Here is a 14999-nt window from a genome sequence, read left to right as displayed (position 1 = left end):
TTCATTTCAATTGTTCAAATATTAGGAGATTTATCCCGCACGGAGTGTGCAGTCTCAACAAGTTGAATCATATAAACTTGGCTCTCACAAAATGTCAAAATTCGTAGTGACATTAAAATAGCCCAGAGATTGCACATAAACTTGGGAATATTTTTGATTTATTTATGGGATAAATGAATGTCTGTCTTCGCAATTTTGCGCGAAGAATTCGTCCTACGCGGTTCCGAGCGATCATTTTAAGTGAAAGTAGTCGCGCGATTGCTGGCGAGAACACACGAATCGCGACGTTAATTTTGCAAAACTATGTGGCGTATATAAGCCACGGCCATATCGTCGTTCCTACAACGTGCGCTCAGCGTTTGAGTTCGCGGGATTATAATTGATGCTAAAAATTGATATCTATTAACTGCGATATGAGAAACGGGCAACGCGCGTTGAAACGTCGCGGTATTTGTTACATGGAATTAGTGACTATTGTCTCATCCTCGCGATGCAAATACTGAGGCGTTGCTCGTCCGAATTATTTTCATTCCCAACTTGTTTGAGAGATCGAAGGTCCGGGGCGGCAAAAAAAAACGAGGCAAAATAACTCGAGTCTCGCGCGCGAGTCATTGATATCGATCAAAGAATAAAACGGTAAGATTGTAGCGCCTAATCAGATGGAATAAATCTCATCTCTTCATCAGCGGAGATGCTTTCCGATTCGGTCTACAACTACGCGACGACCCGACGGGGCGCCGCCGATCAAGACAGCGACTCCCAGTACGAGGCACAGGCCCAGTTGCAGATCACCAGCAGCATCCAAAGCAAACCGCGAAACAAACGGAAGAACTTCAAGCCCATAAGCAGCCGGATGGCGGAGGTATCGGACGAGTCCGAGAGGGACGACGACGAGCCGGAAGTTGTCGAGGAGAGTTCCAGCGAGATTCTCGAGTACGAGAGGAAGACGATGCTGCTGCCGGCTGAGGATAGATCGAAGCAGAGGCTAAACAATAACGAGGTCAGCCCGATGGACCTCTCGGTTACCACGAGACCGCCGTCCTCCGAGGCCGATGATGATAGCGGGGACTCTCTCAGGCACAAGTTCATCCTCGAGCAGCTGAGATCGCGGAAGCTGTACTCGCCTGGTACAGAGGTAAGTTGTTATCAATTGAATTCTTACCTTTCAGTATTTATTTAACGCAAAATATTTACTCTCGAATATCTGATAAATGTGTATCTGCGATATGCAGGCAAGGAGTCCAAATTCTGACTCGTCGGATAGAAGTGGGAGCGGCGTCCTGGACGCGGAGTCGTCTCGCCTGGACGATCAGGACACGCAGTTTGAAGATGACCGAGGCAACGACGCCGACGGCGAGGCCGAGATCGAAGAGCAAAAGCCCTTCGAGGGCATGAGAGAGTATGCGGAGTCGACGATGCAGGAACTTCTGGCTATCTACGGATTGGCAGGAGGTGAATTGGCAAAGTCGGTCAGCAGGCAACTGCCGCCCACGTTTCTCAACCCAAACGTTGGTCAGCAGACTCAAGGTAAGTACCTTTGAAAATTCAGTGATTATCGACGGTTTAGACTTTACCGAATAAATCGATATAATCCGTATAATCTCGATACAAAGTCGTAAATCGATTGGTAATACGATTCGGATGTTGAATATCTTTGAACGATTATTTCAAGGATTAATGTCGTGATTCCATTTCGTCGAATATGGCAATTAGAACCGCCCACATTATCATCCGACAAAGTCGTTAGACAAATTAGAATACACGGATTGGTTGGCATTGAATGCGAGGTTGGCATAAGATCGATCGTTGGCTGCGCGACTGCTTGACGTTCGCGATCGTACTTGGCCGGTGATCAATCCCGCTAGAATTATCAATCGACGAAATTTCGACGCTTTCGGACGACTCGATCGCGTCGCCTTGTTTCCGCGAATTCGACACCGGCGGAAAGCAAACGAATGAATGAATATCAGCGATAAAAGTGAGCGTCTGTTCTCCCGGCGTTTCGTCGAGAATCGCCGCTGGTAGCCAGCCAGCTCGATGATGGTTGTCGGATGCAACATGAATTAGAGAAGCCTCTGCCGAGCAGCAGCGGTTACGTCAGCCGGCATCGCGATAAACGAATGCACTTTTCGCGATACGTTGCGCTGGTCGAGGGAGCACGAATGACGGGAGGGTGGCGGAGGGGGGAGGGGAGGCTCTCGTGTTCGTATGAGCCTGTGCGCCGGCACAGCTTTCAGCCGGGACTGTACGTGCACCAGAACAGAATGTGGCACTTACATATTGCCGGTGCATCGCATATGCGCGCACGTGAATATGTGATGGCTCGGGCAAGATGGCCGACTTATAACTCATAAAGTCGGTCGGTCCCGGGACTGCGCGCTAAGCTAAGCGACCCGCGATCGATGGATGCCTTCGAGATCGAGCCAGGCGTCATCGTTTCCCGTTGCAAGCCGCGGATCAGCGTGGGTTGACGCTCTCGAGAATTCCCCGCGGCCCCGGAATTCTCAAGTCGCTTTAGCTTACGCGATTATTTACATGTCGAAAAAAGTTTTTGTCGGAATTTTTATCGGAATAGAGAAAAAACTGAATTGAAGGCTAATGCGCGATTCAATTTGAATAAATTATCTATTTTATTATTTGTTCATAATCCTTGCCTTGCAACTTAAAACTCTACTACTTTGCAACTTAAAACTTTAATATACACACAACTCATATTTAACTACATAAACTCAGTACAACTTTTAAAAACTTTTACATTCAAACGTAAACTATAAAACCTAATAACATAACATAAAGTAACATAAAATACCTATAAGTATACATATACACATGGAATTTTGTGAAAATGATTATGAAACATAAACATCTGAACATCTAAATACATTCAAACATTATTAAATTAATTGATATATTATATAAATTAATTGATTAATTTAATTATTAATTATTTGATTTTGATGATGCGTGAATATATGATTTTTTTAACGGTGAATGATCTACGTTTATAGACAAACTATTATTTTGAACGACATGTGACGTATATGTATATTGTATTATAAAAATATGATATAATGTCTAATTAAAATATGACAAGGACCGAAGCGAGGAGTGTCCCGCGCCTTGTCATCCGCTTTGCTTCTCCCTCAACTGGTCGCCACCTACATGCAGGTGACGAGAAACAAAAGCCGACTTGTTGCGGCACGACGTGATCGTCGCGATTGATACAAAAAAAAATCACGCGTAATTTATCATGTAAAAGAGCTTGGAGCGGTAACGCGCGTCTTGACAATGACACGGTTAGAGAGACCGACGACAAAAAAGGGGAAGACGGTACTTCTCTTAGACCGAGCGTCACTCGCCTCTCATGTGAACCTCGCCTCGACGAATAAATATCTTACATATTTGTCTCTTCCGTTGAGAATACATTATCGTTTCGCGTTAATCTCGAAGAGAGTCACGTGTATCCTTTATATCTAACATCTGGAATCGGCTAAAAGTTAATGTATACGCTCCGCGAGACCTATATATCCTCCGCTTTTAAATGTTTGTTACGAGCGACTGTCGGATTAATCGATTCCGTCAGACATTCCGTCCAACTTAACCGCTCCATTTCATGGCGCCGCGATATTAAAGCGATACACCGATGGTAGAGAAAAGGTGTATACCAGTGTCGTACAATTGCTGGCGCGAGGGGGTAGAGAAAGGTGATAATCTGGCGCGAAGAAAAGCAGAAAAGTCTCGTCTATGTTCGCGGGTGGAAGAGAGAGAGAGACGGCTACTTTGGGAGGGAGGGATCTCTGATGAGGGATCCGAAGAAGGGGAGGAGGGGAAGATACCGCGGTGCCTCCGTGAACCCATTAATCATTTCGCCCGGATAAAAGGCAGTAAGGTTGAAAAGAGAAGACGGACAGTCGGACGGACAGCGGGCAGGCACGCAGCAGAAGGAACGGATAGAAAGGAGAGGCGATCTCTTTCCCCTTTCTCCCCGGAGAGCAGCTTCCTTCTCGGCGCGAGAAGAGCGCGCGGGATCATTTTTTATTTTTGTCCTTTTCGAAATTCGTCGGACGCCCGGCCATTGTCAGGAGGGCCCGCGGAGACTTTTGAGACGGAGACAGGCCTCTTCTCTCCGCGTGGGCCCCCGGGCACCACGTCGTCCCGTCGCACCGGGGCCAGATTCATTAACTGATAACGCGCGATTCTCCCGGCTCGATTGCGTTTTTCAACGATATCCGTCCGCAGCATCGCGTCCGAAGAATGATCGTCGAATGCCACCCGTCGGGCGAGAAAATCCGCTCCGTCTTCGAAATCGGCTCAAGCCGACGATCGACGGGGGTATCTCTCTTTCTCTCTTTTATATATATATAGATCGTCGTTCAATTTAGCGAGGCCTTAAAAGTAATGGACATTATACCGGATGATTATCTACTCGAAGAGATACACACGTGTCCGGCCGAAAGGAAAGAAGAATTATTAGAAGGAGCTCGAAACTTTCTTCATTTAGTTGTTTTTCGATCTTCATCGTCACGCGCTACAAACCCCGGTGACAGATACGTGTGTGTCTCTTTGAAAAGCCATTGAACAAAAAGTTGTCGTTTCAAAAAGCGAGCCTCCTCCTCCGAAGGAACGGCCGCTGCAAACCCTTCGTTAAGAAACGCCGAATTCAAAAAGCCAGCCAACTCGACGACCGCTATTCAACGAATCTGTCGTATCTGCTGGTCGGGTTTAATTCGAGACGCGTTGGTAGCGAGAGAGGAAAGGAACAGGGAATCGTGGATATTAAGGAAGGGGGGAGGGGATAAAACCGGCGGGAGGGGAAGAGTTTGGATCAGTCTGGTTACGAGCTTTTATGTCTCCGCGAGCGTATCTCGCTTGGGCACGTATGAGTTAGGGTACGATGGTCCCAAAAAACGAATCGTTGCAAGATCGAAATCGGAGCTTCCTCCTTGAACGGGGACAAAGAACCCTCCCCACACATGGTTGATGAGAGACGTTAAAGATTTCAGGTATTCGACCGGCCTCTGAATCGTCTCGATGTCTTTCGATGAAATTTTATGCGAATAGAAAAACTAGGATAAGAATGAAAGATGGAAAATAATACGAGAACAACTCTACAACTTTTTCAATGATTCATCGCGAAGCAATCTTACGGCAATTCTTATGTTTATTCTGATTTTCACGAGAATACGTGAAATGTATATCTCGCACTCGACCGAGAAAATATCTTTTGCCGCGTAGGAGGAAGACGAAGAAGAAGAAGAAGGCGCTGAGAAAGACGGACGAATCTTGCGAGACGTTGATCGGCGCTGGATTCCCTCGGTACCAAGAGATCGTGAAACGTTTTATGAAAGCTTTTATGAAAGGCTTTACGAGGCACGGACCGAACTGGGGCCCCGGGTTCGCTTCTGCTACACACGTGCTGCCACGACGATGAGGAGGCAGGCCCCCCTCTTCTCCCCCTGAAACCCCGCGGGGCCCTACATGCGCTCGTCCTTGTTCCTCTTTATCTTTCCCTCTTCGCGCGAATGAGACGCGTTTTCTCTATCGATCCTCGAAAGTACCTCGTTTTTCATCATCGTCATCGTATCCGTCGTCGATACTTTGCTCGATCTCGTCTTTGTTTCTTTTTTTTCTCTCCTCGTTTCTATGCCGACGTTATTTGCATAAGAGAAAACGAGCGAAACGAGCGATTCGACCGTCGCTTGAATTTTCTCATTTAATTCAATTTCCTCAAAGGCTCAGGTTTTTTTCTACTGCTATTCGTACGATCGTCGCTCGCGCCGCGTTGACGTCCGCTTCCGGGTCAATTGGATCTCCTCGGGTTTTTTGTTCTCCAATTAAGTTCTGAGTCAGAGAGCGATGATAGAGAGAGAAGAGGAATGGCGAAGTTTTATTGACGTTGGACACGGTACAGTCTTTGCAGTAGCATGCCTCTGCGACGATTCTACGTAGCTTTCGATTTTTTTTTTTTTTTTTTTTTTTTTTTTTTTTTTGATCGATCACCGCGATTGAAGTCGTTGACGAGCTCGTCTGCGTCATGAATAGATTATTTGCGAAGATTCGGAATTTTTCTCCGCGATTATAAATTGACGTATCAATGAACTTTAACACGGAGGCCTCGACAAGTAGAAAAGCATAGAACGGTAATCAAGTTAAATCGTCAAGTATGAGCTACTATTATCCGCGGGAGTGAATGTCTTTTTTTGCGAAATCATCAGGGATTATCGTCGATGAAGCGTCGTGAAAAATTAATACAAAATTTCCGAATATACGATGGAATTTAAGAGCAACTTGACGAAAAATCAAAATTTTTATCTGTTAGAGAAGAATCGATTTAGAATTGAAAAGACGGAATTTACAATTTTATTCGCCCGCGAAATTAATACCGAGATCGAGCGGAGGATGTGAAAAGAAGAGTGGACCGAGATATTACATCTCCCCGTGAAATCCTTTTCCATTCCCGTTCATTCTCCTTCCCCGCGAGCGTTCTTCTGACTCCTTTTCCTCGCGGCATCTTGTTTATTTTGCCCGTCAGCTCGCTGACACTTGGACATTCGTTTAAATTTAGAATTCAATAGGTTCCTTTTACCGGCCGTACTTTCGTGCCTCAACGGATTCCCCGCTCCACGAAGATTATTTGTTTAATTCCAGCTCTACGTCGATCTCTAGCCGTTTCCCGCGATTCTCTCGTCCTCGTCCAATGACTGTCAACCCGGAACTCGCTTCTTCTCCTCCTTGTGCCATTGCCATTTAACGCGTAACTATCTCGAGTGCGTTCCTCTCTTCTTTCTACGGGCTCTCCGAATAAACCGATGACAAACACCGTACAGCGTCGTGCTTCACAACGGTACCTTAATTATCATTTTCTTATTTTCGGTTCTTAATAAAGAAATTATCTAACGTTATGACAGTCTTTCGATCGTAAGTGAGCGTGGAACGTATAATAAAGTGGTTCTGTTTTGAGATATTTCATCAGACGGAAGACAAGTCTGTCAAGATACAGGCAAAGATCAAGTAATCAGGCAATTAAATTTTAAATTTGAAATTACTTTTAAATTAAAAGACACACGGAGATGTACACACGTGTCGACAATGTTGCACGAAATATTGCGTGATCGTAGAACTGTTCCGTGTAGCATGTATAATGATTTGTTAATTATTCTTTATTCCGATCTTTTTTTTTCGATAGAGAAAAGTCCTGCAAATTCAAATAATTAACGAATTTTCGCAATTTTTTCGACGACCGGCCAACTTTCAGCCGGTGTTCTTTTTTTCTCGGTACTTTTCGCGACCCAACACGAGAAATATCGCGCAGTAAGTGCACCGATCGCTTTATTACTTTATTTCGCCGTGCATATCTACACTCACACCGTTCTGGCGAGGTGCGAGTTTTACGGCCGTCCTCTTTTGTGTGCCCGTCCTCGCCGACGCAAACGCCGGCGACAAGTAATTCTCGTCGAGTCAATGGATCGAGATCCGGCGGACACTCCGTCGTCTCACCGCATCCTCGATAATTTTCTTTTTATGAGTACCGGTTTCGCGTATCCCCGCAAGATTAGCCTCACGTTATGTTCGAGCTCGAGAGAAATTCCGTATTCGTGAAAATTACTTTTCTCTCGCGACCGACGATTTTAAACGTTCTATTCGCATTTTAATGAAAAAAGAATCGTGTCTTTAAGACGATTAAAATATAATTAGTCATTACTCTATTTAGGAAATTTACATACTTTAAAATATTAATTGTCGCGAGCAAGATTTTTGAGCGATAATCAAGAGCCGCTTATATCGACACTTGAAACGCGCGATTTGTTTTCAAGATTTCTCCGAGATCGTCGATTAGTTTGTCGAGATTAAAGTTGCCTTCCCGCGGATGACGAGAGGAAGATTTCTATTTCGCTCCCTCGTTCGCGGCGCTTCTTTATTCTCCTCACTCGCGGTGTCGATAATCGAATGAAAAAGGTGACCTTCCATTAGCATTTCCACGGAGACTGTGTAGGCTCGATTAATTTTTCAAACGACCCCACCTCCGTCGATACGTGCGCCGAGATAGGCAGAGCCGAGAGGTGCGCCGTGGACGAGAAGGCCCATTAGGCCTCACGGGCGCTGGGGCCCCGTGGGCCCCTTGTCAGTCTCCGAAAACCAGAAAGTCAGCTTGTCAAATTAATCACGGATGACCAATCCATCAGGAGGCATTCCTAGCTGAGGAGGATCTTCGTTGTTGTTGTCGTCGTGACTCTCTGTCTTATTTTTCTTTTTCTTCTTCTTTTTTACGTTCAGCTACCTCCTGGTGTTGGCCTCTTCAACTGGCTTTATAAATTGTCAAATTGTTCTAAGTACATATTTGTGATTAAACATGAACTAGTAAAAAAATTGATGTTGATTACGGAATGGTGTAGAGTGTGCGAAGATAAAATGTATTTATGTGAGAAAATCGTGATGAGAAGGGGACACGAGGTCATCGATACACACCCTTATCATCCCTCTTACGTTGCTCCGATTTCAAGGTATATCTCGAAAGTACTGTTTGAAAAGACCGATAGACAAACGAGAAAATAAGAACGGAGCATCTTGTGGAAGTATGCGGATACCCGAAAACACATGGCCGGTACAGTCGAGGAAAAAAGTGTAATTTACTTTGCGAAATTTATTTCAACGCCGTGAAAATTCCTCTTTTTATTCTCATCGATTAGTTCGTCGCGCATTTGGCAATAGTGCAAAAGTTTGCCGTGTGTTGTTGCCAAGTATTTATTACTGTTAATTGCCAAATTAGTCGGCTCACGAGTCGACTTTAGAATCGATCGTCGCGGCAAACGAGATTGAACGAAAACACAGTGGATCATTTATATTTAAATCAATATCTCGCCGTTCAACATAGTCATCACGTTGTGTTGCTTTAAATAGCTTCAAATCATCGTCATCGATTGTCCTCTTATTTATTTCAATATTATTTATTATTAGTTTTCTCGAAAACTCGGTTACATAAGATAATATATGTTTCTGATATTAATATACAATAATAATTATATATAATAATAATAATATTTATTTAATATACAATGACAATTATTTATTTCGTTCAACAATTATAATATATGCAATCGATAATAGAGTATAATAAAATTAAAGAATTTTCTTGACGATGACAACAAATATATTTAATGTTAAGAATGAAATATTGCCGACTTTCGTGAAGGGCTCGCTCTCGCGTAGAGAGAGAAATCGCGTTGCTCGAGGGCGACATTGCCAAATAAAGGGTTAAGGGCCACGCCGAAACTCGGGAGTCTTTTATCCGGGCCCGATGCGTCGGATGATGCAGGAGAGAGAAAAGACTCGCGAAAACCAGTTTGTCCAACCTAATACGGTGCCCGTGGCATCGGTGGTCTTAATGAACTTCTACCTCTCTTTCTCTTTCTCTCTCTGTTGTTCTCCCGTTCGCGTTTGTCCTTTCCTTTCCCTTCCGCTCTCGAATCCATCGGCCCCGAAGACCGCGGATTTTCCGCGGGGAGATGAATGCTCTTTGTCGAATACGATGCTACAAGAGGACGAGCAAAAAATGAGTCGGGGAAGGTCGGGGGACTATTAAAGAAGTACCAGTTAAATACAACGGACGTAGCACCAATTACGCGTGACGCGTCCTACTTTGCATCGGTGACAAGGAGGAACGATTTTTGCTCTCGGTGAGAGTCTTTCTCATGTGCAAATACAGCGAAGAGCGTTACCGACAGCTCTCGGAGCTCTGCGTGCTTTATGAAAACATTTCTCGCGGAGAACTTCCTCGGCGTTCGTAAAGGGAGGGGGGAGGGAAGGGAGACGAGAGAGAAAGAGAGAGAGAGAGAGAGAGAGATGCTCGCGCAGGAGGTATTAAAGCTGGCCTAATCTTAATATTCAAATTCTGCGGCGAAACCACGATCCGGTACAGGGGACGGAGAAAGCATAAGCGAGGGAAGGCGACAAGGATGGGACTGAGAAAGGCAGAGGGAAGGAACGAAAAGAGGAGAGAATGGCCTCGCATAACCGATTCTCGAACTCATAAATTTTAAATTATGTCAAGCAAAAAGAAAGGACGCGCGATGGTGCCCGACCTCGGGTAAAATAAGAGGAACGCGCGGGGGTACTTCTTTTTCCCCGCTGCGGCTCCTGGGTGCTCCAGAAAAAGACAGAGAGGCATTAACTGACTGTGAGTTGTGGATGCGATTATAAAGACTGGTATATTTAAGAGAAATTTTATTTTTAATTACATAACGTAAGAGAAATCTGAATATATTCTTCTACATTTTTTATCTCATTTTTTTCCGGGGGTATTTTTATATCTTTAAATAGTTTAAAGAGACATTGAAGAGTTAATATATAAAGAGAAGTAAAAAAAAATAAAACAATGTTATTTTAAATGCAATCAAGCTATGAAACAGCGATGTAGCATGACTTTGCTACACCTTTGCGTTCAACTGATTACTAAGTCAAATACGTCATGTTAGATTTAATATGTCGTATTTAATTTAAATATTTAAATATTTCAATTAAAGAAATAGTAATCTGAAGTAAGTTGAACGCATTTAGTCAAGTTAACAACTTTTTTTTCTTGGTTTATAGCGATTAATTCCGGTTGATTTGCATATATGTTGGACAATCGGGGAAGATATTTCCCTTTCGTCTCATTCGTCCAAACAAGGGAGAAAATCGTAAAACTCGATGCCTTGGCAAAAACGGCGAGACTAAAGGCCACTGTCAGGGAATTATTAGGGTTTCTACGTTGTAAGGCCCCGCTGGCAGCGCAGACGGCTAGCCGTGGAGGGGAGGGGAAGGGGAAGGGCTCATTGCCTCGACACGTTTTCCATACGCGAAACCGCTTTATGGGGCTCGCTACGAAATTTCATGGGGCCCCATTACTGCGCGTCGGGAGGGGCCCCCGTCGAGTCGAATTTCCGGCATTAATTCGACATTATGCGATATTCAAATCTGTTCCGTGGAATTTTTTCAGTCTAACGAGATTCTACCCTGTCCCCCCTTTCTCCTCTTCCCCTCTTGCTTGCCCTTTTTCGGATCCGATCTCTTGTTCCCCTCTCGATACGCGAGTTTTCGAGCTCGCTCCATTATAGAAAATTGCGGAATATACCAGAGTGCCATTTTCTTTTTATTGTTATGATAATTTTGCGCCCCCCTTCGCTCACCCTTCTCCTTCTACGTTTCTGTCATCGTATACGCGACAAAACGCACCTTTACGATTGATACACTCGGTATCAATTATTATCATTAATTCTGGATGCTATTTCTTTAGTATAGATTAACGTTATCGAGAGTTTAGAGACTCACACTCACACATATAAAGCGCGAATTTGAGTTCTTCTTTATACGAGACAATCGAATCTTCGCTCTAAATCTGCCGTGCCTCTTCTCCCGCGTTATTTCTCATCTTCGTGGGATCCTCTCGATTGAAACGGGCGCGAATGAACAGCGATTGGACGAGCGGAGGCTGATCGCGCGCGCACGCGCGCTCGCGAGGACCGCCGAGTAGCGCGCGCGGCGCTCCTTTGTTCGTGGCCAGTTTCATTTTTCGAGTATGGAGGATAATTAATCTTGGGTGGGCATAAAAGGGTTTTTGGGTTCGGCCACGAGAAAAAATGAGCGCAGCCCTGGCGCAGTTCGGCCGCGGCCAGTTGTTCGCTGGCCCTTTTTTCTTCCTCCCTTCCCTCAGGCCTCTACAACTCCCTCTCCCCCCGTCTGCCCCGCGCTTATTTCTCCTTTCGTTTCCATCTCAACGTTTCTCTCCTCTTTCTCTCCTTCTTCCTCCCGATCTCTTTTTCCCGTCCGCGCTCTTTTCTTTCTCGTTTATCCATTTAATCGCCTCCCACACGTAACGCCGCGGGATTCTAAACCGCCATTTCGTGCTTTCGACTCTAAACCCCCTTCCCATCCCTAATATCCAACGTATGACTACCCCCTTCTCTCTTTGCCTCTTTCTCCGTTCTTTTTTTCCGGAATTTGAGTCAATAAAAAATCGCTTGGAACAAAGAAACGAACGGCCGCCAATTTCTCACCGGATAATGCTCGGACCCATCGGCCCCGGGGAGAAGGCTAATCACGGTTGGGCATCTCGACTTCTGTTAGGTGTTAAAAATGAACCCCACGGGGCCCTGAGTTCTTTATCTCGCGGCCGAGCCACGCAGGTCCCTCGATCTGTGAGCTCCTCGAGACATTAAATATTAAAATTTGGAAACGTTATACTCGACTATATTTGTTTAAGATTCCTGCTTTCGAAGGAGCAAAGGCAGTTGTCATAAAAAAATTAATAGCTTGCGAAATATATATTAGTGTTTTTACATATAGAGCCGTATTAATCTCTTGATTGTTAATCCATATATGTAGGCAAAATGAGAATAGCTTACAATTAGTGATAAGAGTGACTACTCGGCAAGCGAAAGACTTCGGGATTCGATTTCCAATTCAGCAATTTCGTCCCGATATTTATCTTGCCCATGCTTCTTCAAAAGAGTAAAGAGAGATTTTATTAGAGAATCTCGAATTAAAATCTATTTATACTGGCTATAGGATTCAGAAAAACTCGTGCCCTGCTCATTTTTCTCTAAAGTATCTTTGCTATTTGTCTAGGATTTGCCAATAATTTATACTTGGGCCAGCTATATTTATAAATTTTATTTTATTTATTTTGTTATACAATAGATCATATTTCTTTATATTTATTTGTGAATTTTTATTATATATTTGCAGTTTTTCTTATATGTACATAGTATGTTTGAACAAAAATTCTAAAATATTAAATCTTTAGGTTCAATCTGTATATTGTCTTCTCTCGTACAGTTTGGACGATTTTGTTTTTAGTTTTCACATTTTTGTGTTTAGAACCATCTTTTGTTGTTTGAGATACATTCCTTTTTGTGATTCTGCTTTTTTCGATTGTTGAGTGTGTGCGATCGTGGCGCAGAGCTGTGCGTCTGCTCTCTGTGCCGAAGGTTTCGGGTTCAAATCCAGCCAGAGACATCGAATATATTCGATCGCCACCTCTCGGGAGATAATGGCAAACCATCGAGAGTATCATACCTAGTAAAACCTCTCTAATCTAGACCGTTTGGAACCGGCGTTAAACTGTAGGTCCCATTTATTTGCGGAACACTATAAAAAAAGGCGCACACCATAGATATATATGTAAAGGGGTCACAAACGCCCCGGACACGGGATACCAAGACATTTATTTGCGGAACACTATAAAAAAAGGCGCACACCATAGATATATATATGTAAAGGGATCACGAACGCCCCGGACACGGGATTGTTGAGTAAATTTGGTTATCTTACCAGCACCAACTAAAAGTTTCAATGGCTGATGAGCTGCAATTCATGTAAAGGTTTTCTCTTCTTATCCCCTAACAATTACCGGAAGCGGTAATTGTTTTGTTGTCAGTAACCGTTTCTATCCTATAGGTCGCAAAATAATCCAAGAAAGAAAAGATTTTTTCTAATTCATACACGTGCACACGGTTTTTTTATTTTATTTTATAGACATCTTTTAGATTAAGCCGTATTAATTCCTTGATCGTCATAAAAAAAATATCAGATGAACGGCACGCATCGATTCCTTTTCTGCAACGAAGCGATCGGTCATAAATCTCTGAGTACATCTACTCATTATTTGTTATTCGTTTCGCGTTATAAACACTGTTTTAATCGTATCCTACGGTTCGCATCTCTTACATTTTTGCTTTACTTTTTATTAATTCTCCATAACTACTCTGTAATTTATTTCTCGTGCATATCTAGATGTATATACTATTCCGTTCTTGGAAGGCAAATGCTTCTCTATCCATCCATTTTATAAATCGCCAATCGTTCACCGGATATTGAATGTATCATGTCTTGGTTTGCTCTTTTACATATCCGTCTCGATATTTCACGATTTCGATCGAGAGTTCTAATGATGCTGATGCGATTCGATATAAAATTTTCGATTATGACGAGCCGGTGGGGAATCTGCGATTTATCACGGGGATTTCGCGCAAACTCGGCTTTCCTTAGGGGATAGATATTTACGTCGACCGTGTTCGGTGTGTCGGGTGTATCCGTTACTCGATGATTCGGAATCCCCGACAGTCGTTGCGGACGAACACGCAGGCGGCTCGCTTCCGTTGACGATTCCGGGTTGGACGAGCCCAACCACGTACGTATTCAGGCACGCGTAACGCGAGGCTCTTGAACGCGCGCGTGTTTCGTTACACGACGACGAAGCGCTCGAAATTTGATTCTAGCGAGAAACAAGAAAGCCGAAGCCGCCGGTAATCTTACTTTTGTGTTTGGAATACCGAATTTATACGTAACGTACGCGGTACGCTCCTCGCGGAGAATCGCGTTGAAGAGAACCACGCACGCAATTGAGTTAATATTTTCTCTTATTTCACACGGTATTTATTTTGTTATAGATAGTATCTCTTTATATCTATTTGTGAATTTTTATTAAATATTTACGGTTTTTTTCTTATATATAGTGCGTTTGGTTTAGGTATATACACTCAGATATTTTTTTAAATAACAGAGTTATATGTAAAAAAAGAATGTTTTGAATAAACGTTATTTTGTTTAAGAAGATCTAATGACAAATGAAAATTTTAATTTTTTTTTTAGATGATAGTTTTTCTTTTAATGGAATAATATATTTATTTTACTATAGTTTTGTAAGAAACTTTTATTCGAAACATTTTTTTATAATTCAATTATTCAAAAAAATAACTGTGAGTGGATACACTTAAACCAAACATACTATAAACATATTTTCTACAAAACGCTGCCGCATTTTTTTCTGATATATATTGTTCTATTTAATGTTCTCACGCGAAAATATGAGAAAAACTGCGGCGGAAGAGCAAGCAGCTTTTTTACAGGAAGCCGCTACGACTACGATTACTCAGATTTCTCGCCGAAAGGAGTGTCCTCGTGTCTCGGTTTTCCTCTTTAGCGATACTAGCCACCTTTTGCTCTATCCCTTTCGATTCTCT

General features: G+C 43.3%; 1 protein-coding gene across 2 annotated transcripts in view; it reads left to right on the top strand.

The window, feature by feature from the left end:
- LOC115246139 overlaps window positions 1–14999 on the top strand; it is an 89307-nt gene that overhangs the window by 35580 nt on the left and 38728 nt on the right. For both annotated transcript variants that reach the window (XM_029824775.1, XM_029824774.1), the window contains exons 3-4: window positions 687–1135; window positions 1233–1527. In XM_029824775.1, the coding sequence (XP_029680635.1) occupies window positions 687–1135; window positions 1233–1527 (744 nt within the window). The remainder of the gene's footprint in view (window positions 1–686; window positions 1136–1232; window positions 1528–14999) is intronic.

The sequence above is a fragment of the Formica exsecta genome, unplaced genomic scaffold (genome assembly GCF_003651465.1).
Source record: "Formica exsecta isolate Colony F162 unplaced genomic scaffold, ASM365146v1 scaffold139, whole genome shotgun sequence".
Classification (NCBI taxonomy): Eukaryota; Metazoa; Arthropoda; class Insecta; order Hymenoptera; family Formicidae; genus Formica; species Formica exsecta.
Note: the sequence above shows the minus strand (reverse complement) of the source record. Positions and strands in the feature narration are given on the sequence as shown.